The sequence below is a fragment of the Vanessa atalanta genome, chromosome 16, assembly GCF_905147765.1.
Source record: "Vanessa atalanta chromosome 16, ilVanAtal1.2, whole genome shotgun sequence".
In the NCBI taxonomy this organism is placed as follows: Eukaryota; Metazoa; Arthropoda; class Insecta; order Lepidoptera; family Nymphalidae; genus Vanessa; species Vanessa atalanta.
Window position 1 is genome coordinate 1,814,912 of NC_061886.1, and position 27,372 is coordinate 1,842,283.

Sequence of the window (27,372 nt, forward strand, 5' to 3'; positions counted from 1 at the left end):
AACTTAATAGACCGTAAAATCGACTTAATTTACATTTTGAAGATTCAATGAATATATTTTTGTAGTAATATAATTTATACAGGTGGCAATGTAGTCATCTCAACTTGTCGATCAATTGAATTAATGAGGCGTCTGTCGTATCCGCATACTAGTCTGGGGAGAGGGGATAATATTGCCTATCATTAATAATATTATTGATTCTTAGTGATTTAAATTTATACAATTCATTAGCACGATTTAATGAACAAATATTAATAATAAAGTTTAATTAATAATAAATATTTTTAATAATTGTTATGCATTTTCCGCGTTTCGTTTGCTTCATTGTCACTAGACGATTAAAATAAATTCGTCTGTCTTGACCGAAGTTAATCGTGACATCCTTTACGAATCTTTAAATAAATATTCCAAGTTCATCGCCCACGATTCGCGAAGGTTTCAGTCATGGTACACGGTTATATTTACTTCCGATTTAGTAAGAATCATTTTTAAGTAAATACAACTCTATTTTTATTAACTTAAAGTTTAAATCAAATCGAGATGTAATTAAATTCACAATAACGAATTCGTGGTTCGAGAATAATAGGGTGACCATAAAGATGTTAATTTTAGACAAGTCTCAAATTTTAATTATATTTATAGGATTTTGTGATCGCACACAAATTAACGTTTAATATTATGTGCATTCATTTTTATTTTTAGTTAGCGTTATTCTTAATAATACAAGCTGTTAATGCAGTTAACGCTTATAAGTTTTACAATAATTTCTTAGCTATTGTCTACTGTCCAAATTTTAACCGCCCTTTCGTTCAGCGTAAAATAAGTTTATTACGATATTTTTAATAAATATATAGCTAATACCCGATATGCGTGCCATTGCATATTTTTAACGGTTACCTGTTGTACATTTACGTCACCTTCACACAAATATCAACAACAAAATACAAAGGCAACGTGACGTTTTTAAAGCGCTTTTATGATCTGCCTTTCTTGAAGAAAGAATATTTTAATCTAATTTCATGTGAACGTAAACCTAAATTTGAAAGTAAATTTATAAAGACATTTTTTTTATTAATGAAATTGCTATCGAGCGCGTTTGAGTCTAAACAGCGAAATCAAAACCATCTCATCTATAATTTAATATCGAATAAATATGAATAATTACATTTAAGATTTTTATCAAATGAATATATTTATAGACTTACTCATTCCACGTGCATTTGTATCTCAATAGTCGTGATAAATTATTTCTAAGAAAAATCAATAAGTGACGTCTAATATTGACACGTGTCGATTATAATATAAGGTATAAAATTAGTTGCTTGTACGTGACCAAATAATTATATTTTGTAATTTCATGTCGTTGTAACTTATAACATAGTTTCAATGGCGACATATGTAAAAATATATTCAATATATCCGGTTACAAGCAGTTACTGATTGCTTGTTATTTGAATTATTTTACGACTAACGGTATTAATCAGAACCAAATTTATAATGTTTGATTTTATTTTGTCGTCGTAATACACATATTACAACATATTAGCTATAGAATCTTAATGGCATATAGTATTATAGTTTCTTCTGGCTCTCACTCGTTGTATTTAGGTATATATGTGTACATTTTTGTTATTGCTACAAGTTTGTATGTTTATAATTCGATAAAGTTCAAATCAAATATATCTCGGAAAAGAAGTTAATTTATTTTTTTAAACCTAAATACTAATTATTCAAATAATTTTATTTGTAATAATTTGCTAAGACTTAATATTAATAAATTTATTATCAAAGTTTGATTCTAAAGCATAATCATAAAATCGTGTTTTCGAAAATATTTTACATACTTCTCTATTACTCGAATCAAAGCCAAAATCTGCGTTTCTGTTAAAAACGTAATTTATTAGATATTTAATTTATCTGGCAATTGTTCGAATGACTTTAAGGTTAATTAACGTTGAACATAAAATTTACATACATAACCTATTTACAAAATACTTAAATTCATTTTTGCTTGCTCTCTATTAAAATTATTGGAGATAAACAAGTTTGATGCAAGACTCTTACTCTATTGCATCAGCCATGTGGACAACCTCAGGTCTTATATAAAATAGCAGGTTTTCCCACCTTGGTATCTTGCATGAAATACTTATAAACCTTGTTTTGACTATAAAACGCTAATATATCTTATATTTTATGTATTTTTGATAGACATCTATTTATCCTTCATATAAATCTGTTGTATTTTAGTGTATTTCAATAATATTATATTTTATTATCTGTTTATAGCAAAACAAACTATTAACAAATTTCATCACAAACACGCTTTCCTCCAATTGACTAAAATATTGTTGTAAAAGAGAAGAAATGACTCTGACACTAAAATTATAACACGTCAGTAAACGCGTTTAGTTTCATCTCTGCAACTTTAATTTTGAATTCAATATTAATTTAGTTCACATATTTGTCATTTGATAAACTTGAAATTAAGGATGTCCAAGATTATATTATTGTATTATCTTTTATGTTATAAGTCATATTTTGTTTTTAACTAAATAGATTAATTAATTGTTCTAAGTAATGATTAATTATCTGTAGTACATATCTATCTAATAGGAGTAAATCCACGTTGCATGAGAATCGTTTCACTCGAACGTTACATGTATAAAAGTTGCACTATGTTTGCCATAATTACACATTTGAAATAGTTCAAAATTTAATAATCTCAAAGTAACAGACATCTATACTTAAACATTCTATATAGTAGTGTATCCTGCTGATTTGAGTAAAACTAAGTTCAACGCTTAGTGGTAGAAAATAAATATTAACACGTCTCTGGTATTTTTAAAACTTTTATATTTGGAACAGTATTACATAATTGTTTATCCGTTACATTGTCCCTATATGAAATAAATAAAGTTCTTTATTCGATATAGTGCGGTTGCAACAATTATTTGATTAAATTAGTCACTCGTATGCCTGTGTTGAATTTATATAGAATTAAAATGATAACTGAACAAAATAATCATACTACAGGAAAAATTGTAGTATAATTATAAATATTGAGGCTTCATAATTTGTTTTTTAGATTCGTTTTTTTATATCACATAGGTAGGCGAATTGGGAAATGGGACACCTGTAAGTGGTCACCACTCCCCATAGATATTGGTTCTAAAAGAAGTGTTAAAAGATTCTCATATCACTAATGCCCACCTTGGGAACCAAGATGTTATTGTTATTAAGGAATAATTAATATTCTACATGTGCCATACGTATGGTCACCCTAGTGCCGGCTGCGACACGGACGTGTTTTTACCTCAATGATTTTATAGGATTAACAAAATGATTTAAAACATTTAGTTTTAACTTTCTGGGACAATGAACGCCTATAGACGTGACTGCCATTACTTATCCATTGTGTCAAGTATTACTGTCCATGATAGTGTTAAGCGACATTATAAATAGTATATATTATCTGTAATTATTTATTTCACTAGCTGATAATGACGTAGAGATAGAATGAGGGTTTATGGGTTTTATAAAAAGTTTATTTTGAAGGACAGTCGTACATCGACTTTATTTTGGCTGGAATCCTTCGCGATCTTTCACAGAATAACCCACCAAATTTTCATCATAATCGAATCAAAAGCTTAGGAACACAAAGAGAACAAATATGCAGACATTCATTTTTTTTTATAAAGATTACCAATATAAAAATCTATATTTTATATATATAAATAGAAAAATATTTTATTTTATTCGAAACGTGTTTATAATGTACTTTAAAACGAAGTATACGTTTTAAAATTATTTATTGAGTTAACGCGTCGCAAATAAGAATATTGTTTCATTGGCTAGTTCATCTAGACGACCTAAATGTTCTATATGGCTCGCAGACGCTATAAAATTCCTTCCTAACTGTCGTTTTGTGAGGTAATCGTCTGGAGTTGGCGTCGGCTGTACTAAGAGTGGTACAACCTACAAACGGAATCAGCTCAATTATTTAAATTTCACACTTTACATTACATTTATGTTTGAATGACGTCATAAACTATTAAAAGATATTTTTTGAAGTTAAACTCTTTGAGTACGATGCGAATCTAACCTATTTCAATCGGAGAGAGACGTTAGATATATGTATTATTCATTTATCTTTATTTATAACGCCACACTTTTATATGAACTCCTTATAACTCTATTTAATTTTACTACCAAAGTTCCGATAACGTTTCCGATAACTCCGATAAAGCTTAGTCGTCATTCGAAAGGCCTTTTTTATGCAAGCCCATAACAAAAATCATAGATAATTCAAGCTCTCGATATCCAATGATATCTTTAGCTTTAGCTTTTGTCCTCTTGTGGCAACCGATAGAGATATACTTAACAATAAATATTTCTGTATATCGACAAAACTTTGTGTTTTGTAGTTGTGGAAGTTCGTAAAGTAAGAATGCCCTATGATGATTAACGAATGAATAAAAAAAAGACCTTTTTTAACAATTATTAGCTAATTATAATTTAGCTTTTATCTGAACGCTCATTGGTCGTTTATTACGATATCGGCTGTAATCGACCAATAACCATTTAGCTAAGTTGACTTCAGAAAAAATAAGTTACTATTTTTAAATTTAACATATTTATCAATTCGACATACTATTTCTGGAAATATATTGTGAAGCTTAGTGATGGTGCCGTGTATATGCAACGGTACGTTTCAGATGATTGTTATGCAACTCTGTTCCGCGCACGTAATTGTAAGTTACGGCTGAATGCGGCTCTTTGTTGGCTTTAAGTTAAACTATTTTATTCTAGTAACATTTCAATTTTTACCGCAGTGAGATGATATCAAGATCTCTGTGTCTGGAATCTTAATTTTCAGTTGAGTCTAGAAAGGTTTTGAGAATGGATGTGGATGGATATAGAGGTAGGGTACGACCAAAGAAACGATGGATGGATTGTGTGAAAGACGATATGGTTAGATAGAATGTTACTTGTGAGATGACGTCCGACAGAGAAGTATGGAAGAAGAAGACATGCTGCGCCGAGTCCAAGTAAATTTGGATAAGGGCAGGAGGATGATGATGACGATAATATTGCGTTTATAGTACTTTTCTCCTTAAAGAAGTTTTCGTTGTTGAAGTCTTTTCCGTTCTTAGTTACAATTATAATTCTTATCAACTAGATTCCATTACTTACCCACATGGGGTCCAACACGTGCATTATTTGTGTTTCTGATTAATCTCGTGCTAGTTGTAGAAGAACCATCTTGATTTCTCACGTTAATCGATGGACCATACCAAAATCTACATTTTTTTTTATTAAATTCTGTCTCGTGTATACCAGCCTAAACTACTTGTAAACACTAAACACGTATGATCTATTCTATTCATACCATCTCATTTAAAACAATTTCTAATTGTATACCTGTTTAATTTACATGCGGAACACCCTCGTATTCCATAGACCAGATTAAGAATAACAATACTGGATTCTAGAGCAACGATCCCGATCATGACTGGTTGAACCTTTCAACCAGTTAACGATGAAGTAGCGGAACTACATAATCGTAGAATGAGGACGCAGGATGCAGCATCCCATCTCCAATTGATCGTATTTGATAACATTTGTGCTGACAATCACCTTATTACAATTTATAGCTATTTGAAACGTTGACTATTCAGACTGTTGCACGAATATTTGTCTGGTGGAAATTGCTTTTTGCTATTATATAGGTATCGTTCAAATCAAATTATGCTTTATTTAGATAGGGTTTTCAAGTTTCAAATTTACCTACCACTGAAGATGAAGATCGATAGACGATGTGAACTAGCAAGAAACTCACTAGTAACTCTTTCCCGACGGTCAAACTGCGAAGCGCGCCTTTTTTTATAAAGAATATTAGCAATAATGAATTATGGAATTACTAATATGCCTTACTTAATTAGGGGCACCTTGTACCTACTTGTACTTGCACTTGTGTTACGAGTGTGGACGATAATAGCCCAAGGGGTCAGTATTCGTTCCTGCGAATTTTTACTTCGCTAGGCGGATCGTAAACCATTGCCCTATTGACGCTTCAACCTACTTCTATAATAAACTCTTCTTCAAAACGCGCTAAATTTTTTTGTTAAAGTCTTATGCTTATCGGTTTAATAAGTATAAGAATTTAATTGTATATAATTAAACTTTATTTATCATGTTCACCTCGTGCTCGACGAAGGAAACCTACATTTTTCGGAAATAGTGGATTTTTTTTTGGTTTATCTAACACTTATTTTGGTATCAAATGTTTGTGTTATATATATGATATTTCTTGAAAATAAAAATAAAATAAATAAATAAAACAATTCAGTTGCGGTTCGGTCAAAATTCGATCTGAGTATAATCATATCACAACCGATATAAACAATTAGAATTGATCCTTAGTTATGGTTAGTCTTAGATTCATTTTTGTTTGGATTTGATTTAAGTTAGATCGAAATGGAATCGGAAACGTATTCCTTTATAAGTTAGTAGAATTAACCCCCAAGGCTTCTCCTAAAAAGGGAATAAATACAGTTGAGAGATTGACACTTTTAAACGATAAGATTTATCCTCATTGTATATCTAAGCAGTAATTAGATTTATTTACAGATAAATAAAGAATTAATTAAGATAATAATTTAAGCATATTTTGTCATTGCATGTTTAATCTCTTTAAGGAAAAATTCAATAACGTTTCCATGAAGCGATAGAGCAAATTACTTTAAAGAGGCTCACCTCAATGTCACGATTTGTATGCGAAGATTTAATGTCATTGACATTCTTCAGACAATCCTTCATAAACGCGGCTTTACGCGCCTAAATGATAACGAATATATGTCTATACTAATATTATAAATGTGAAAGTAACTGTCTGTCTGTCGCGGCTAAAACACTTAAGCGAATTTGATGAAATTTAGAAAAGTGCATGCTTCAACTCCAAGGGAGGAGAAGGCTACTTTTATTTGCCTGGCGACCGAAGAGCAAGCCGCGGGTGACAACTTGTATTTAATAACTAGCACTTGCTAATAGTAAATATTTATAATATATTAAACTTGGAATTACAAAAATTCTAAGTGTTTATAAAAGGAGGCAAAACAGTGACTTACATTATGATATCACGTGTTTTGTCCGGTGGGAATACCGGAATAACAAGACAATCCGATAAATGATGCGTGTACGCATTAAATACTAACAAAAATCCATACTTAAATGAAATTTAGGTCTCTGTCTGAAGTTATTTTCAAAACAGATAAAATTACAAATACCTACTTGGATTATTAAAAAGATGCAACGTACGTTGTACTTATAGCGTTTTTCAACAACTTCGGTTGGGCTCTCAATCGTTACTACAAGGATAAAGTTTACGTACACATTTGTTTACCACCATTGTGTAGTAAATTCCAACCACAAGAGGACAAAAGCCAAATAAACAATATTTGACATCGAATTGGTCGAGAGCTCGATTAATCGATCGAAGTTTCTTCGGTCGTATATACATAGGATCCGAATCGAAGATTACCGGTCTTTGCCAAGAGATTCCTTTTCTCTACTAAATACTAATATAATTACTGTGCGTGTAAAATCGCGGGCCACAAATAGTTTCTTTATATACATATATTATTAATTTTTAAATCGTAAACTCGAATCAAGATAAGCGAATTAGCCTTTACCAAAACATTTTTCAAAAACGTTATCACCGATTATACGATTCGACAATTTCAATGAATATTTCGAACAACAGTTATAAAAACCGGTTGTTGTTTAAGAAGACATTTTGAAACAATTTTCACCTCTAATTAAAGTATAATTTAAAAAAAAAATACAAACTGTTAAATGGATCTCGCTAAATAAACTATCAATTACGCATTAATTTGAAAGTTCGTGGCGCCAGATTCACTAGACGTAATTACAGCGTAGGTGTAGAATTATCGTCTTTATTGCTAAGTAATTAAGACCTGTTCGTTAAATTTCTCAGATTATTCAAAGACCCGACGCTTATCTTTTCTGTAATCTTGGCTCCGGTAATCCCCGACGTGTACATACGACCACAAGTTAAAATTACAAAATTAAAATTTATATCATTCTAAACTTTTAGTAGACGGATAAATTGTACCTCCGTATAATGGTACCTATCATCTATGATTTATGATAGCTATTTAAGTCTCATTAAAAATGGTCACGTTAAAATAAATATGTAGGTACATAAAAAAAAAAAACTCAATTAAATAAATAACTTCAACTACATATGTTATAAATAAATGTAAAAGAGAGTTATTTTGTTAATTAACTGCTGCAAGTTATTTGTACGGTGTATTTATATAAGTTGTATGCATCACTCTTGAAATTATTTAATAACGTTTTTTTCTTTATTGGTTAAGTTAAGAACTAAAATAAAACAATACAGTAATGTCAAATAATGTTATAACAACGTTCCCAGTTCGAGCGTATCCAGAAGAGCTTAAATTTCCCGCCAATGTTTTCTTTTTTTTTTAATGTTGCCCGTTTCAAAAATCGTAGCGACAACATAAAGGAAAATATTAAAACAAAATAGTTCACCTATGTGCAATAATATATATTTTTTTATTATATTTTAAAAATAGCTTATGCCCGCGGTTACGCTCGTTTTAGGGTAGTCTAGGCAGTCTTGGTGTTCCAAACTTGCTTCATTTGTTTGGCCGTGATAGAGCAACTGATAGAAAGGCAGAGTTGCTTTAGCGTTTATAATATTAGTATAAATAATGATGCCGAATGTACTTCTAAAGGTTTACCCATATTAACACTTGATCACTTGAGTCGTTCCAAGACTACTCGTAAACTTATAACTAACGAGTGGTATAAAAGTGTTAATTCCTTGTATTACAACTATGGCCTATCGTAATAGCCATTGTTAAGAGATTCTATTAATATTCTTGTTATATCATGATATAGGTACTTGAGTGTTTGAATAATTAAATGGAAATTGTCTGATATGACGTAAAAGAATATAAAATTTATAATTTAATTTAATAATCTATGTAACTACGACGACCTCCGTGGTCGAGTAGTGTGTACACTGGTTTTCATGTGTACGCCACTCCGAGGTCCCGGGTTCGATTCCCGGCCGAGTCGATGTAAAAAAGTTAGTTAGTTTTCTATGTTGTCTTGGGTCTGGGTGTTTGTGGTACCGTCGTTACTTCTGTTTTTCCATAATACAAGTGCTTTAGCTACTTACATTGGAATCAGAGTAATGTATGTGATGTTGTCCAATATTTATATTTAACTGATTGTCGGAAATTAGTAACTACTGAGTTTCTTTCCAGTTCTTAGCGGTATTAACAATTTGAATTAAATTAAATATTGTAAAATTACGATTAAAATGTGCTTTCAAAGGCCTTCTTGAAAATATACTTCATATTGATTGGCCGTTTTAATGTTTTTGCTAGTAAGTTTCGTGTCGTCGCTTCAAGTTATACTGAAAGTCGCTTGATTTTTATAAATAAAATATTTTTTATTTATTACAAATTGTGTCATATTGCGATGAGGTAGTAATTTTAACATATTTACCTATTATAACGATTTTCCGAAAACGCTATGCAAAATAATATTTCTGAGGCTAATTCGAAAATTACAATTTTAGTATAAGCTATGGAATAAAATTTCTTATTTCCTAAATAAACACATTTAAATTTCAACCAATATTAATATCGGGCTGACATATAAACGGTCAGAAAATTTAAGCGGTTTTACTAACTAAAACCGCTTCTCTCCCGAAACCTCTAGTACAAAGGATTCTTGGTTACAGAAAAATAAATATTATTCCGTAATAACGGATAGTCGTCAAAACATACATCGAATATGTATATTATTGTTAGGTAAATTTTCAACTAATTGAATCTAGAAATTTCTTATTTACCTAAATACTCCTTAAATGGAAACCTGACGAAACACTTAGGAAGTACATTCTTAGAAACTATTTATCATCGTATCGCTAATCGTACTAAAATTTTGATTCGCAAAAATATTCCAGTCGTGATTTTTTTTTGTCACCGATTTCAGTTTGTATTTCGTTTTAACATTAAACGCGAAATAAAATTATATTTAAAAATGATGTATGTAGAAAATATGTTCCATTGCAACGTTGCCTTATGTAACTAACACATGTATGTGCTAGAGAGAACGAGGTAGAGGATTGAACATCTTGCGAAAATTACTGAATCAATTTTAATAAGGCGGCGTGGCAAGCCTTTGAAGTGACAGGAATACAAGAATAACTAAAAACAGGTCCCGCCCAGTTCGCCTATTTTTCAGAGTTAAATGTATTTTTTGACAAAGGGGGTAAGAGGAAAGTGAATTCCTCAAAAACTATGGTATTCCTTATGAAAATAATATGGTTCTAATAAGTAACAAGAGTTGTACGACACCGCGGTTTTTAGGGGTGGTACACACTTCGTCATGGTCGGCACGTTAGAATCAGCAGTATTTGTCGAACAAGAAAGTCGACCCGGAGCAATTACTACACATATTCGGCTAAAGAAATAAACCAGCAAGAGAGATGTAAAGTTGATCGTTAAGCAAAACCTGAACGGTATTTGCTTTTTACCCCGGCTTGGCTTAGCATGCGGTAAGTGGGTCTAGCCGAGTGGCCTTTTCAAATCCAATGAATATATGTATTGGATTTAACGGCTCGTTTGTGCCAAGTCCCGAACCGCCTGTGTGTCGCTTACCACACTCAGGCTTAGCATTACCACTACTATCATTGAATGACCTTTATTTATATTGTGACTTTATTATCTAAATACACCGACTTTATTATTTAAAACACCTTGAATTATAATGAGGTTAGGTTGTCAAGACACGTGTTCGCAGCGAGGTTTCGGAAGTATTAACGCTATCGAGCGGAGGATACAGTTTCGCGCGACCAAATGTTTATGCGTAAATTACACGTCGACGTGATGATTGATAAATTGTCGCTGATGAATTTATTTAATTGGCCGCGTGGGTCGAGGTGCGCGAAAAAGGCGTACTGAAAGCCGGGATAGCACTGCTTTTATGTACTTTATTCTTATTTATTCGTCTTGTGTTTGATTAATAAAAACGTCGCTAGGAAACTCGCACGTGTAACAACAGGCACAAGGGACATAATATCTTAGTGCCTAAGGTTGGTAATTTGTTATTGTTGGCGCCAATGTCTGTGGACATTGGTAATAACACATTGGACACTTACAATGAGGCCCATTAGTTCATATTAAAAAGAAAGAGCGTACGTGTTGGATGAAACTTGGCCGTATGTGTATTTACTGTCTTTGATTAGAAGTATCAAAGTAGCCACAGTCGTATTCTGATAAAAAAAGTCCTTCAATTAAATCAATAAAGATTTCCTTTTATTTCTTTAAACATATACATATATACACGTAATACACGTATATATCAAAGTAAATCAATGCTAAACATTATTTTTGAAGCGTCATTTCACAATTGAAATTTAATTTAAAATTACCACCGATTCGCAGTAGATTCTTGGGAAGAATCTTTATAAATTAGAAGACATACTCTTTTTGGACAATTAAAATGACTGATCACGTAATACGCAATTATAATACACTGAAATATTTTACTAAAATATAATTAACTCTTCGCAATAAAACACTCGCGTAAATACGTTTAGCTGGTAATGGCGTATCATACGTTTCGATCTCCTGGTGTTGCCGCAATGTGTGGCGCTCGCATTCCATCGTATCGTAAACCTGTTGGTATCATACGGTCTATATTTAGCACTAACTGTTTACAATAATTACAAGCGTCATTCCCTTGTAATTTGCAAAGGCGGTGTCAATCCCCCGTCTGATGACCCCTTTACGATCCGTGAGAAGCTCCACTAGATATCCGATCGCAATACAGGATGACTGTCGTAAAAATATCTGACGCCTTTATTGGCTTTCAGTAATGGTTTAAAAAAATATATTGCAAATTGCTGCAATTTTATTTGCTCTTAGTTCGGTTAGTTAGATTAAATATTATTATGTCTGTCGGATTCCGTCAATGTGTATCAGTTTTGGACCAATCCACTGAAACTAATTTAATGAAATTTAGTAGGTATGAAGCAAGCCTGAACCATAAGAATGGACATAGGCTACTTGGCGACCTCCGTGGTCGAGTAGTGTGTACATCGGTTTTCATGGGTACGCCACTCCCGAAGTCCCGGGTTCGATTCCCGGCCGAGTAGATGTAGAAAAAGTTGAGTAGTTTTCTATGTTGTCTTGGGTCTGGGTGTTTGTGGTACCGTCGTTACTTCTGATTTTCCATAACACTAGTGTTTTAGCTACTTACATTGGGATCAGAGTAATGTATGTGATGTTGTCTAATATATTTATTATTATTATTATTATTTCTTTGTATCTAACACTTAAGGACCAATCCTAAAACGCGAGAGGAACCGCAGGCGACAACTAGTAAACACATAGTTTAAAAACATACTTGAAGGTAATTGTTTCCCCTCGTCCTTAGACTATGGCTGCCGTAAGATATATAAAAAAATCTTAGTATTGTATGTTTGACGGTAAATTGGTGACTCAGGATCAGAGGGTAGCACTAAAACCAACATGAAGCCCTAATGCCATAAAAAAGTCAATAATAATGCGATCGTATGTGCTTTACTACAGCCTAACGTAGCTTTCTGTGTTGCCGTAAAAGGTTTATATGATTCATAGTTCGATTCGCAATAAAAACGAGTTAAGAAGGTATGCTCAAGATCGGGTATTGGCCTGTGGTATAAACCACGTCTGAAGTCATCGAACTGAGCCCGTTTTAATTAATAAATAATCAATACATTTTATGTTAAATTTAAATTACGTAATAAATTATTGATTATATATAAAACCGGTAGCTGTGACAATTTGCTTAGAAAACCATTATTTTTATCTCAAACAGATCTACAAGTTTAAGCGTTTTAACGGCAAACGGTACAGGAAATTATTCAAAATATGCGTATGACGATTTTTTTATATGTTTGTTTATTTTTTATTCATTCATTAATACATTTCGCCGGCTTGTATGTCATAGTGGCGTCGTATGTTTTAGGTGTAAAACATTTCCTTGTTTGGAGTTTTCTTCATAGCAAATTTCATCCAATTCGACAGAAAACAGACAGACGGATAGAGCTATTTTCACATTTATAACATTAATATCGATAAAGGATTTTTTTAAATAATAGAGAATTAATAATATACATTTCCGCATAATACAATAAAATTCGACAAAAAAAAAAGATTTGCATATCAACCACGACTGTACATAGCGTTCATAATAATGTTATGCTAAACATTCCAGAATAATGAATTCATAATATATTAAAATTCTATAAAATAACAATACAATCACTTATAAACTGAATGAAATATTACAATGTTAATATTATTACATGTATGTTCAAATAATATATCATATATATTCTTCATTGTATTCGTTATGTTATTATTGGAATCTTTACTTATACAAAAGATAGACGTTTCTTTCGTACGCGCATCTTTTAAAAACCGCTGAATGTTTTCACAATAATTTGCACCAGTATATTCAGCGTCTTTTTTATATATATATATATATATTTCAATGTATAAAGAAGCCGGGTCAAATATATAAATTTATCCTGTAATTAATGAAAATGCATCACAGAATTTTCATTTGAAAGAAAACATCGTAAGGAAACCCGCATGTCTCAGATGAAAATCTGCCCCATGTCTACCCATCTCGTATTGGATGAAGCTGTGTGGTTATCTGATGAAAAGTGGTCAGAACCCACATTGGCACTGTGAGAAGTCCTTCAAATCGGAACACAACGATACTATGTGTTGCTGTTTGGCGGTAGAATATCTAATGAGTGGGCAGGCTTGCGAAAACCCGCCGTAGTAAATCAGAGAGTAAAGATTATAACAAATTACATAACAGTTATCTTATCGTAAACGTAACTAAAACTATATCCAGCCCCTAACGAGGTGAGCGACCCGCATTGCCTCTGATTTGCATTTACTACTAAGGAGTTTTAAACACATCGCAAAAAAAACATACTATGGCGCCTGTCGCAGATTCCGAGTTTCTAGGAGCTATTTTCAATGCATTCCAGGCTATTTATAGACGCGTAATAATAGTCACTGGGTAACTAGCCGCTTGTTTTTATGGCGGAATAAAACCTCATTTTAGATTGAAAATTATATGTCGTATATAAGTAGTCAAAGAATTCGGTCTGGATTAAAAGTTAACTCAAATTTAAACCTCTTCAGAGACATCAACATTAATCTTCGTTTAACGAAGTTATAGTACAATAATTAGATGATTTTTTATTTACCTTCTGTATACATATTTCGTGGCACTAATTCTGAGTAGCCCTAAATTCAGTGAACTTCTAAATATTTTTTATCTACAATTAATAATTCTGCTACTTTTCAAGTATTGGTTAACCCAAGCTGTTAATACTTATATTAGTTTTTACTTGCTCTACAATAACATAGAAATATGTGTATAATTTTCTATAACGGTACTTTGTCTCAATTATATTCTTGAAATACATCAATTTTAATGATCGTTTTTCGTTATAGAATGGTCTGCTGTCATCCCTCCCATATCTCGGCAAGTATCTCTGCGCGCTGGCATCGTCCGTGCTGGCTGACTCCCTGCGTCGCAGTGGACGTCTCTCCACCACAACAGCGAGGAAACTCTTCACTGGATTCGCCGTTGGATTGCCTGGTAATTTGATAATGGATTTATTTATATTATATTGTCTTTATTTATATTATATACGGTCTATTAAGCTGAGCCTTATTTTATTGCGACGGTATTATAATTTTTGTTTGAAAATCAATAGTTCAAAAATGAGGTAATTCATTTGGATTTTTTAATGGTTTTTATGTTGGCCGATGGCAATATTCTCAAGATCTGATAGTGGGTTCCACAAGAAAATATGTCTAGATTTGAAAAGCGACGTCCAGATCTAATGACACGATATCTATGCAGCGAATAATTTATTTATAATAACTTGTATATTTGTTTGTTAGGTTTAATGATGATCGCTCAAGCGTTCTTCGGTCACGACAGGATCTGGTCCATTGCGATCTTCACAATGGCGCTCACCATCAACGGCGCGGTCACCGCCGGCTACCTTGGCAATGGACTGGACATAGCACCTAAATTCAGCGGTAAGATTTTGATACACGGAGACATGACTTGAATGTTCTCAAAACTCTTATAGTTAGGTGCAATACTTGAAAAAAACTGGGCGAACGTGATTGACCGGCTATCCTATCCAGAAATATCCAGAAACCGATCGAAATGTCAAGTGATATGCGAGATTGGCCATTTTAATTAAGACCTGAACCTGCGGCTTTACTCGCTCGAAATTTAAACTTTACCCCTAGCACACGAACCGTCGCCTCCATTTGACCCCCTCGAGTGGTAATTTAAATCATTTCATCTAAATCGGTTTGTTAAGCGTGAAGAGGTTACAGACAGAGTTAATTTCGCATTTATAATATACGTTACATTTAAAGGATACAGATATCAGAACGTGTCACCGTCAGTCGATTGTGAATAAGTTACAAGAGTCATATGAACCGATTTCTTTCCTAGTCATCCCCATAACCTTGTAATAAGTATATTAGCGATTTTATAATCTTTTTTTTTTTTTTGTAATATTGGACAACATCACATACATTACTCTGATCCCAATGTAAGTAGCTAAAGCACTTGTGTTATGGAAATCAGAAGTAACGACGGTACCACAGACACCCAGACCCAAGACAACATAGAAAACTAATGAACTTTTTTCTACATCGACTCGGCCGGGAATCGAACCCGGGACCTCAGAGGGCGTACCCATGAAAACCGGTGTACACACTACTCGACCACGGAGGTCGTCAAAAATCTAAATGTTAATTGAATGGAAAATAAAAACGTCTTAAGAGATCTGATGTCAAACTCGAGTTTTTGACGTATAATAATTGATATATAAAAAAATTTTGAATGTTTTGGAGTATTTACGTGTTTGGGTCCATCGGTTGAGTTGAAGCTTTGATGTTATGGCATTTATGTGATGATTTCTGGCAATATAAATTCGACGAATTATACATTAGTTTTTATCCCGCGTGATGGTGCTTTGGTGATTTTAAGTTTAGAAAAGTAGTAAAAATGTTCCTCGGGATTAAAGCGTAACAAACAAACAGACAGACATACAGAATTACTTTAATTTCGCATTTATAATATTACTATAGATATTTTTCATCGGAGGTGTGTCTGATAATATCTTCGCCACGTACCTCTTTGGGTTCATTGCATGAAATTAACATCAGGTCAGCGCCTGGAATGTTTTCGGATAGCTCATACGAACTGACGTGACGTCATGGTTCTTTTCCGTAAATGAAACAAAAGATAATTTAGTTTTACGATGATCATTTTAACGAAGTATTCGTTTTTTTTTTTTTGAAAAGATGAAATATGTCACGCTTAAATCAATAATTAAATTTACATTTTTGGATCTGAATTTTGTTTTTTTTTTACCCAAGAAACGATGGATGGATTGTGTGAAAGACGATATGGTTAGAAAGAATGTTACTTGTGAGATGACGTCTGACAGAGAAGTATGGAAGAAGAAGACATGCTGCGCCGAGTCCAAGTAAAATTGGGATAAGGGCAGGAGGATGATTACTTATATTATAAATGCGAAAGTAACTCAGTCTGTCCCTCTTTCACGACTAAAATACTGAACCGATTTTGATTAATCTACGATATTCACTATGGATTTTCGAAAAAATGGCGGTTTGAACGTCGACGAAACTTTTATCGGAATTTTGAAAGTAAAATAAAAGTGGAAATAAGTAGTTAAGTGTAATAGTGTTGTATTATAAATAGAGATTTATCAATCATAAACTAAGGTTTGATTATATTTTTCCTTACTTCCATTGGAATAGGGTATATGTACTTTTTGGGGCTCAAAGTTTATTCAAAACAAATTTCATCAAATTCAACAATTCATCGCTTAATCCGTAAAACCGTAACCGTAGACATACAGAGCTTTTGTCCCATTTATTATATTACTACATAATATATTTATTACTAAAAAAAATTAGTAAAGTAAAACGTAGTTTATTTAATTTGTTTGATTAACATTCAAAAATCAACCAACGAGATAAGAACTGTTTCCGCGTCTAATTTTAATCAGCGCTGATAATAACATCAAAATACAGTCAGGACATGTTATTCACGATAAACATGATAATCATACATTATTTTGAGAGATTTATATCATTCATAACTCACATATTTGTTTTTTATTTAAGGTACTATCTTCGGTATCGCGAACACGCTGTCTTCGTTCGGCGGCTGGCTTTCCACTTTCATGGTCGGCGAGTTAACCAAGGAACATGTAAGCATGTTTATTAATCTATTCATGACAGCACTTCGTTTTGTTTGACCACCTCGTTGGTTGGTTGATCACCGACGTTCCCGAGGCCAGATCAAGAGGTTCTGCGTTTTTTCTGTCGACGAATTCTTAGTAACAGCTCGATGTCTGGATGTTGGAAGTCTGTACACTACCGAGTACTCGGAAAGCACGTAAACTAACTAACTTTAGTAACTTTCCGTTCGTGTCGGATTTGCCGTCCTATCGAATTATAAGCGGCGGTGAAATCGGCCGGACGGCATCACATCAGCACCAAGATTATGACTCTTCTATATAAGCGCGGTCTGAAACTTAGTACGCAATAATTAAACCAGCTTAACTTATATTGTGTTTATTAAATTATATTATTATTCTTAGCTTATTTCGAAATTATGATATGATTTCGATATTAAGGTAAAATAATAAAACAAATGGAAGTCTTTGGTTGTTATTTAATAATCGTGTCGACTTATTTGTTACTCGGTTGTATCAAACTAATTAATACTATATCTTTCACAGAACACATACGAACAATGGCAAATAGTGTTCTTCATCCTAGCGGGTACCTATATGTGCGGGGCTCTAGTCTTCGTCGTATTTGGCTCCGGTGAACTGCAGCCTTGGAATTCCCCCCAGTTAGCCGAAAACAACACCGAGAAACATGAGGAACAACCCCTGAACGAGGAAAAAGTATAAATCGTAAGATATAAACCAAACGACCTATAAGACTGCAAATCCGTACACCTAACGCCATCTAGCGGTGGCGTTGTGAAACTTAGTAAATTTGACGTTAGCTTACACGAGTTGTTTTATTGGTAAAATATTTAGAATCTCAATTAGAAAAACGGTTGTACTGCGTCGAAATTACAAGTCTGTGAATTATTTTGTGTTTGAGAATGTCTGCGGCAAGTTTAGCTACATTGTCATTTAAATAGTATCAATTTTGTGTCAAATAGTTTCATTAAACTGTTTTAAAAACCTCGTGATCAATATCCAACGGGCATAAAATATATACCGTGTACTATGTTCATAATAAAATATAATAAATACTGATATCAAATATTTTATCATAAAATGATGTAAAAAGTTTTTCGATTCTACAATTTCTTTGATACAATAATATTAATGAAATATTTTATGAATATTTTTACATTTTACAAAATATCGTCGGAAATATGCAGACTGATAGAAATTGTTGATTATTAAAATAACAAAATTTTATTCATTGGTTTTGATAAAGTTTTAATTTTGTTTAATCAATTTTGCTTACATTTTTAAACAAAATATCGAGTAAGCCTTCTTGTTATGTATATGAAATAATAAAATTAAAAAAAAAAAACAACAAAAATATAGCAAATAAATTAGCAAGTTGGCTTATATGCAATATTTATTTGCAAAAAAAAAAAAAACATAAATATGGTTACGATTTTGGCGGTAAAAAAGATCAAAGTCTTAAAAAAAAAAGACGCTCTGTTTCTTCGTTAGCATTTAATCTGTTAAATATCGATGTTTATTTTCACATATAATCTCAGTGTGAAAAAAATCATTTTTGATTTTAGTTTCAAACATTTTCCCGCCAACGTAACCGTATATATGGCGATTAAAAAAAAAAAAACAAAAAAAGGCTGTTGATAACGATTGTGATGTATTTATAACGTGCCGGCAACGCGCAACGGACTCTCCTTATATCACAAAGTTGGAAACCCGACTCATTGTTAAAGGTTTAGCGCTTAGGGCTTAAGATGTCTCGCAGTTGATATTTAAAAAAATTAAAAAACAAAAAAGTCTATAAATATAAATGTTATAAATACTTTCAAAATGTCTTAACTATGAAATGTGTCTTATTTATCGATGTAACGAATTTTTTTCTGATGAATTTTATAATTGGCACACTGATTTTGTCCTAGTACTCAGGATCGCCGGGATAACGAATCATAAAATACTGGTATTATTACAAGTTGTCTACGTACCGTCATCTAACAGTCCGTGATAGTTTTTCGCGTGTTTTTTTTAAATTTTATTATTTATTTAGTAGTATATTAGTCTCCCGACTATATTAAACGTCATTCATGTAGAAATTTTACAAATAGAAAATATTATCTATCACAATATAAATAATTGTTGAGAGCGTTATATTTTATAAGAATAATTTTAATTCAATAAGTGTTCTTTAAAATATGTATTGGAAGTTTTGTAAGAACACTAATATAGAATATTTGAATATCTGTTTATAAACCTTTGACTCAGAAATACAATCCTAGAGGCGAAGAATTTTAAGGCTTAAGTCCACTAGTGATGTTTTTTTTTCTTACTTAATCGTCGAAAATATAGTTATTTAGACGATATAAATTATTTTCGGGACCAAAATCTATGCTGCGAGATATCTTAAGAATTTTATATAAAAATTTATTAAGTTCTTTGTAAGTATTGATTATTTATTTTTCTATATCGACGGTTTAGGAAACACTTAATCATTTATTCAGCTTTGTCAAACGCCTTTTATATGGAGACTGACGGAACACGAGACTTATATTACGATTTCTTAATATAACTAATGTTTCGGATGTGTTTGAGTACATTTTTATCAAAAGGATTACGTAGTGTGGTTATTCTTATTTTAAATTTATAAAATTTGGATTTTAATATTCATTAAAATATTCATGATCATAGTGAAATAGATTATTTACGATCGTTACTGTAAATACGTTTGAAGTTCCGTTGGCCTCCATTAAAATTTGACCATAGACAAGTCTCGTTACGTACCGTAAGACATAGATAGTAAGATTAAGCCATGTTCGCACTTAGCTTTATTGCAAGAGATAATGCATTAGCCAGTATTTACACGAATACTTTTATTCATAAACAAAGACGTTTCATCAAATTAAAAAAACAAAACAGTTTTGGTGTCAATTTCTTTAAGTTGTAATAATTGTTTACAAGATTATTCTTTAGTAAGATTTTCATTCTATCATGATCAGTTTTCAGTTTCGTTTAATTCATCGTTCTAAGCCGTAACATCGATCTGGTTTAATTTACATATAAGTACTGTTTCATCCGCATATAGTATAACGCTCATGTAAGAGACTTAACTCATTCAACACGATGGTGGAAAATGTGCCGAAGCTGTGTTAAGTTTTCCGCAGTTCTTACATCAATTAATTATCAAACTATAATCGTGATATTTTCTTTAAAAAAAATCGTCATGTTTTGTTGACCCGTCGTTCGCAGTATTCTTGTAAATAAAGGCTGTTTTATTGCGCATTTCGACAACTGTGATAAAGAGATTTGTTTATGAGTTATTGGCCCGCTATTTTATTTTATAATTTTGGAATTAAAAATAAAAATCCTAAAATGGTTATTATTAGTTCCTAAATTACTATCAGTATTTCGTAACCGTTCGCTTGTTTTAAAACTTCATACGTCCACAGATAAGACATAAATACACATTTATTTGTAATCTGTATCGAATACGTTGTCTGTGGAATGTATTTCAATGTAAGTAATTTCATACCATAATGAGCCGTTAGGTATTTTAGTTTTAAGTGCCGAGTTGTGAATTAATCTCACAATATATTTAAACAGATGGACAGTTTTATACTCGGTAACAAACTGATTTTTACAAATGGCAATAGTATTTTTTAAATATATAGTTATCGAAATAATACTAGCAATAGTTTACTATTTTAGGTTTTTAAACGAGTCAAGATTCTGTCCAAGTGTTTAATGTAGGTTCTTTATTAATTAGATAATAATTACAACTTACCATGTATATTTAATTAAATATCGATATAATATGACAAAGTCTGTAATAAATTTTATAAAATTGAAATGAGATATTATATCAATGAGTTTTTTTTTACATTTGTAACAATTTTTGTGGATGTTTATCTGCATTTTAATGCCTGAATACCAAAACGCATCTATTGATGTATCGAAGCAGGTTCGAGACGTATTCCGCGAGTGCTAGCGAGTGTGTAATTAAGTATTTAAGAATATCATTTATTGTAATTATATTAATGTAACAATTTGTTAAATGTCACTCTGACATCTGTACTTTTGTGAACAATATTTTTTTTTTAAATAAAGTTTTCGAAAAATTTTACCTGTTTGTTTTATTTTATCACCATTATGGTAATTTTTTAAATGATAATTTATTTTAATTTACAGAATACCTTGATAATAATCTTAGTTCAGTGGGCGTGGCTTAGCTCTGCGTATACCTCGGATCTACTATTTACCTTTAAATGATATAGCAGTCTGTTTATCTCCCATTGCTGGACTAAAACTCCACGCCCTTTGAGGAGAAGGCTTTGTAGCTTATTCTACCACGCTGCTCCAATGCGGGTTGGTGGATACACATTTGGCGAATTTTATTAAAATTAGACACAAGCAGGTTTCCTCACAACCTAAGCACATGAAAACATGAAAATTTTGCGGTGCTTGCCTGGTTTTTAAGCTGTAATCATTACTTAAGATACATGCGTTCTAATCACTGGACCATCTTAGATATCCTTAAAGTAGATTGATATTTTTGCGTTTTCGTTTTCAATTATCCACTTTGTTCATACAAAAATTTTATACAAAATTCTACTGGTTTTTAACAAAGAACAATATTACGCCAATCAAAAACTAGGACATCGAGCTGAAAGTCAACTGTGGGCCATGCAATGGGAATTACACATCGATTGACAGATTTGTTAACAAACTCAAAAACGTGAATATATATTTTGTAATATCACGTGAAAATATAATTACGAAAGAAATCGCTTCGCGGAATGCATTTATCTGAGCCCGCTGCCACTCGCCGGAACTCGCTCGACCGCGACAGCGATAGAATTCTTCATATAGGCGCTAAACAACGTTTTAGTTACTATTAAAATTCAAGGTAGTAATTTCAAAACCGTTTAAAAGTATGACTATGATTTAAAAACGGATGAGAATTTAGATCTAATCATTCCGTTTCTGAATATAAAATTTTAACAAAAAAAAGGACTTACATTTTTTTATTCATATTTAAACTAGACTAAACACTGTTTGTATTTACTTTAAGAATACGAAAAAAGGTACAGATCGGTTTATAAATGAGGGAGTTCTGAGGTAACAATACATATTACAAAAAATTATGTGATGATGATGACAATGAAATATACTTACTACTAAATTCCGTCCTTCTCTTTTTAAGGCAAACACTGTTTTATTAAAAAAAAATTCCCTTTTTTCCCGTCTAAGAAAGTGGAAATCCTCAGCTTATCTCTACTATAATGTGCAAGTATTATACATATAAACCTTCATCTTAAATAACTCTGTTTATTGATTAAAACCGCACTAAAACCGGCTGCGTAGTTAAAAAGATCTAACCGTACAGATGGCGGAAAGCGACTTTGTTTTTACAATGTAGGGATGGACATATGGACAAGTAAATAAAACAACAAAATGTAACTTACGATAGTTTATTGAAGAAACATTGTAGCACAGCCTAGCTGTTCCTACGAAGCTCTCACTCCCTACATACAAGGCAAGTGACGTTAACTGCTCCAACTAAACTGCTTGAAATTTTACTAAAAAAAAAAAAAACTCGAACGCCTGATATTTTCACCATGGCTATTTTATTTTGATATTTTGGTTGAGCTCACCTTTTATATTTTTTTTTAATAAATTTCCAAGCAATCGACAATGACCATCAGCTTGGTTACGATTGGCTTATCACAGGATGCCTATATTCTTAGTGACAAAAGCTTTACATAGTATTATATGTAACAACATTTCAACACAAACTCCAACCCTTTAATTATTAATAATATTTGAATTAAGAACATTTTGGTGTTTGATGTGACGTCATAGCGGAACTTGAAATTTATATCGAAATGTCATTTAATTTAAAAAATATAAGCGAAAAATCTGTCTGCATAAATATCACATGAATGAGTGCTTTATTTATAATAACTTATTAATCTTAATCTATTTATTTTATAATTACATCAATAAATACATCACTTAAACAAATGCGAACTAAAAATAAACATTTTAAATTATTAAATAATACAAGTTATTAAAATAGAAAACTTTGGGGAAGAACTTGAAAGCGGAGTTAGTATATCTATTTAAGGGCAATAACTACCACAAAATGGCGTCGATTATTTCATAAATTACATACAGTTTTTAATCTGCAGTTACACATTGAAACGATATCTATTGAATGATCTATTTAAACGATATCTAACATGTCTGTACATATGTTATTTTCATTCGTTGTGTACAGTTCAACTATTGTCTTTAAATCCAAGGTTTATAACTAGAATATTAATTCATGGCAACAAAGGTGGACCTTTTTTATATAACAATTCAAACCAATTACTTTTTTTTTGTTTATTGCAACACTATACAGGTCTAAGTTAGTGAGAGAGCAATACTTATCATACATTTGTCTCTTTCTAATTGAGCCCATGATTGTAGAACTAAACTATTATAATAATATTTAGAAAGTGCAAATATAAATGATTAATTTATAATTATTGATAATGAAGATTAGTTGTATATTTACAAGTTAGAAATAAGTGATTACAGAAGAATTACATATCGTAAGGCAGTAGTCGGACACTCGACAGCTGAGTTATAAACGCTTAGAAATGCTGAATAATATAAACTTCATTCACAAGGATGAAATTAAACTATATATTTAGGAATATTTAAAATTCTTAACAGCAGGACTTGAAACGTTCAAGAAAGTACGATCAATGTCATTAATTGGATTTGAAATGTACGAATAAATAATACAAAAAAATCGCATGTAGCACTGTATACGTTATAAGTACAGTCTCGGTACGGTTAGCACATTTCGCGTATATTCACGCTTTAACACTTTTTTAAGTTACCTACGACCTTATTTAGTGTCCAGGCAAGCTCAATGTGTAATTTCATTACAATGGGATTAGAGATTTAATTGTGACGCTATATTAAACATTCAACAATAAAACACGGTTATGGTTACGTACACTGGTTACTACCGTCAACAAAACATACATCCTTTTATTGTATTTTTTTGTTATATTTCGTTTACATTCATTATAGGTTATATAACATAAACTATGTGTTGTTATGATCTCATAATCACTTAAGATTACTAATTAAAGTCCTGCTATTATGAATACCGATATATTTTTAGATTACCTGAAATGTAAGTATTGATTCAAGTAATATATTTCCGTTTAGTTATTTCAATCATCATAATAAATCAAGATATATTTTTTAAACACTCTGATATTGAACTATCTCTATACAGTTTTATATAATATCAATCGATTCAAAAACTTTTCTTTTTGATGTAGTGTTATTCTGTAACAGCCAACTCGAAACTCACGATGGTAAATTGTGAGAAATTGATATACAATTAGAACATTGTTAATACATTAAAATTATTCACGCATCAAAATATAGGAACATCGTTTGTTGTTTTTTAACATTTCACTTGTCAAACACGACGTGAGTTTATCATTACGTATTACAGATCGTTTTCAGTATTTCAACGTATACCTCGATCGCTTGTTCAAATTAACGATAATTTACGAAGATTAATTAATCGTTGCTAATGATGAGATACGTCCTGTACGACGTCGATCTAGTTGTAACCGCTTTTGTCTTTAATTTTCTGAGCATTTAGGACCAATAAGAGAGTTATTGTAAAAGAAATACAAACGAAATGATTATATTCAAATTTTTACATAAATAATCGGCTATTTGTTGTATGAGTTAATGAGAAGACTGTTACGTCGGCACACTTGTTTTAAGAGTAACTGAGAGTTGATATATGTTTGTTTACAGGGTACTTACTCTTTGAGCTAACTTGATGTATCTGATGATCGAAATAACTATTCTCTATAGATCATTCTGGAGACATTAGTAGTCGACGTCAATTTTATAAATAAATAAAAGCGTGCAGTATATGATAAAAGGAGTATGTACATATCGCGACACATCATGCAATAACATAACCACAGAAAATTAATCAAATCAAATCGAAAATGTCCGAAAATGTCCCAATATTGGGCAAGAAAAACTCCCCGTTTAGGATATTCCACTACGTGCTTCCCACACTTGGACAAAGGTAACTCTCCTCTTGAGGAGATAATTTTAATCATACCATGCTCCAATGTAGGATGGTAGACATGAGGTAGAATTTAATCTAACACATGCGTTAACTCCGAATGTTTGATACACTATGCTACCTCGGCTGTTAACTGAGACGATTTTCGGAAAACTTTGTCAAAACTCTACAATATTTTGGTTAGTTAGTTATTGCATAATGTAATCGCATTTTAAATCCATCAAACTGCCTCACAGTCTTGAACCGCGCCATCAAAAACCGCACCCGTAACATTTAAAACATTTAAAACTAGAAATAATCCGAACAATATCAAGAGAAACAACGATTTGGTCGATTTCACTAGAATTACACAACAATCAACGAACGAAGGTGAATATACACATATAAATACATAGTTATGTCGAATAATTGACATTTACCAGAATATACAAGGGCTTGAAATATTTAAATATCGAATTCATAAATACAGATTATAATTCAATTATTTAAAGACTGGTTTTCACTGGTTTTTCGGCTTAAAGTAACCATGATAAATAATGTTTGCTTTTATTTTTTTTTTAATTTATATCTTTTATTTTTTCCTTTATATAATTAGAGTAAATAAAAATATGGTAATTGAAGTTTTTTTTTTTTAAATATTTATCTAACTACATTATTTAATGGTTACCAATTTTGTTTACACACAAAATAAGACGCAATCATGCAATTAATAACAAGCATTTAAAGGTTTTTTTTTTATACATTATGATTTACATTTTTAATTTATATACTGCTAGAGATTCTATTTTCAAAACTCTCGAATTTCTGTCTTACGCAATATATATATATTTTAAATCTCATTGTGTCCTGAGTCTTAAAATATCTCATTAAATTCAAAAGAACTCCATATATTGAACAGAAAAATTGTTATTTTTTCTGGACAAGGCAGACATGGTCAAGGACTTGCCTACAGTGTGTGTTTCAAGTATCAATGTGTGAGTTATCAATATTATTTTTACGTTTAATAAGATCATGGAAATCAATTTAAAATCTATTAATTTACCTTTGTCAGTCATTAAGACTTATTTAATGTCTGTCAGAGTAAAGAGAATTGTTTAAACCTTACCATACATGTATTTAAACTGTATAAACACTTAAATGTATTGTGATCGCTGTGTCCAACAATTGTATGGTGTAAGCTTTTAGCCAGTTTTGTTAAAAAAAAAAAAAATTTAATTAATGTTCGAAATTTAAAAACAATCTTTTCCGCACTAGTACAATTTGTAATAAAACAGTTAGTAATCTTTTTCAAAGATCTCTATCATCTCTTCGAGTTGCTAACAATTTTTAAAACAAATTTAATTATCAGGCACCATTATTTGTTCCGATCCAACCTTTTCCCATTATTTCATTAAATGGGCCGCATTTCATATATGACACTAATATACACAAATGAAACTATTATTTTGTGCACGTATACTATTAAGAAATGATTTTTGAACCTGGCAACACTTTACAATATACTGGTGTTACCCATAATATTGCGTTTATGTTTGAAAACGAGTGAGTCAGTGTAATAAGACACACAATGACTTCTGTATATTAATTATTCTCGTCTCTTTACAACGGTTTGACGATCATTAATCTATTGGTCTAGACAAAACCGTTGTGTAACGAAATATTTGTCATTAAATGACATCTGATAGTATGATAATAATGATCGTTACATGTCAACACAGAATATGAAATACGTATAGAAATTACATCTCATAATTATAATTTAAGACATATAAACTTAAAGAAACGAAGGTTCGATATACACATCAAATGTATTTAATTTTTTTTTTATAATAAATTCAAGTTTAAAATT

The 27,372-nt window shown here is 31.5% G+C and overlaps 1 protein-coding gene across 1 annotated transcript in view; it reads left to right on the forward strand.

Moving 5' to 3' along the window:
• Positions 1-18,608, forward strand: part of LOC125069746 (sialin) — a 54,157-nt gene extending 35,549 nt beyond the window's left edge. Inside the window, exons 9-12 of the mRNA XM_047679313.1 lie at positions 14,589-14,736; positions 15,045-15,185; positions 17,322-17,407; positions 17,942-18,608. Of these exons, the coding sequence (XP_047535269.1) occupies positions 14,589-14,736; positions 15,045-15,185; positions 17,322-17,407; positions 17,942-18,118 (552 nt within the window). The 3' untranslated portion in view covers positions 18,119-18,608. The remainder of the gene's footprint in view (positions 1-14,588; positions 14,737-15,044; positions 15,186-17,321; positions 17,408-17,941) is intronic.
• The last annotated feature ends 8,764 nt before the right edge of the window (positions 18,609-27,372 follow it).